Source organism: Penaeus monodon, chromosome 34 (assembly GCF_015228065.2).
Source record: "Penaeus monodon isolate SGIC_2016 chromosome 34, NSTDA_Pmon_1, whole genome shotgun sequence".
In the NCBI taxonomy this organism is placed as follows: domain Eukaryota; kingdom Metazoa; phylum Arthropoda; class Malacostraca; order Decapoda; family Penaeidae; genus Penaeus; species Penaeus monodon.
In genome coordinates, this window is record NC_051419.1 from 28,398,182 (window position 1) to 28,399,228 (window position 1,047).

The 1,047-nt window shown below is 32.9% G+C and overlaps 1 protein-coding gene across 1 annotated transcript in view; it reads right to left on the reverse strand.

Moving 5' to 3' along the window:
- LOC119594681 (iron-sulfur protein NUBPL-like) overlaps nt 1–1,047 on the reverse strand; it is a 4,091-nt gene that overhangs the window by 2,481 nt on the left and 563 nt on the right. The window contains exons 2-3 of the mRNA XM_037943737.1: nt 609–756; nt 237–362 (exon numbers count right to left, since the gene is read on the reverse strand). Of these exons, the coding sequence (XP_037799665.1) occupies nt 237–362; nt 609–756 (274 nt within the window). The remainder of the gene's footprint in view (nt 1–236; nt 363–608; nt 757–1,047) is intronic.

Below are 1,047 nucleotides of genomic sequence, written 5' to 3' on the forward strand. Positions count from 1 at the left end.
CTTATATAAAATCTGTTGTTTTAACATTTTTAGATATTCATAGATATCTGTTGAAGGAAAGTTAAAACTTCACATTCAAAGAAATTTTTAGCAATTTTTAAAGAAATTACTATTAAGATAACTATATAGAAAGACAACTATGCAGTAGTTAAACTTAAAATAAATATTGTGGATGAGTCAACCTCTTCCAATTTAAAAAACAACTAAAATCAAAATGACCAGCGTGGCTGACTCACCTTTGTCTAGTTCAGGAGCACCTGTCAAATTCATCATGCGAGGTATTGACGGTCCAAACACATCCATGTCCAAGAGTCCAACTGCACCTGCTTTGTCCACTTCAGATAGGGCCAAAGCTAAATTCACTGGCAAGTGGAATTAAGAACATTATGTTGGTGAAATGTATAATGTATGATAAACTGATTTTGTCATGACCTACAGACTTATTTGTGGGAATATTTTTGTTTGTTTAATCAAAACATTTTCAAATTAGAAGACACTTAGAACTTCAGAATAAAAGCATTAGTAGATTACAAGAATAAACAAAATATCTCACATCTCTTGTCATACTCAATATCAAATATAATCACTAACTAAATTTCAATGAGTACCTGATGTTGTTGACTTCCCGACTCCACCCTTTCCTGATGCTACCACAATAATGTTTTCAACATTGGGAATCTTTGAGCGCTTTGGAAGACCACGTGCCATCAAATTTTTCTGTCGATCTGTTACTTGGCCTTTCTTCGTATGGATACCCTGAAAAGGAAGAAAAAAAAAGTGTAAGATGAAAGAATATAAACTGAATGAAACAACAATAGGAATGGTTGATGTGCAAATGACTTTTCTGACAATGAAAGTCAGAACCTGTAAGCAAGATTAAAAATCATAACTATAAACCATAAACAAACAACAGCTATCATTAGTTATATGCTATAGCTTTTACACTCTGTGCTCCAGCAAAGATCAACAAACTTCAACTACAAACATTCTGGAAAGACAGAGCTCAACATTCCAAACTCAAAAATTAAACGCTTGGAAGGTCTATAA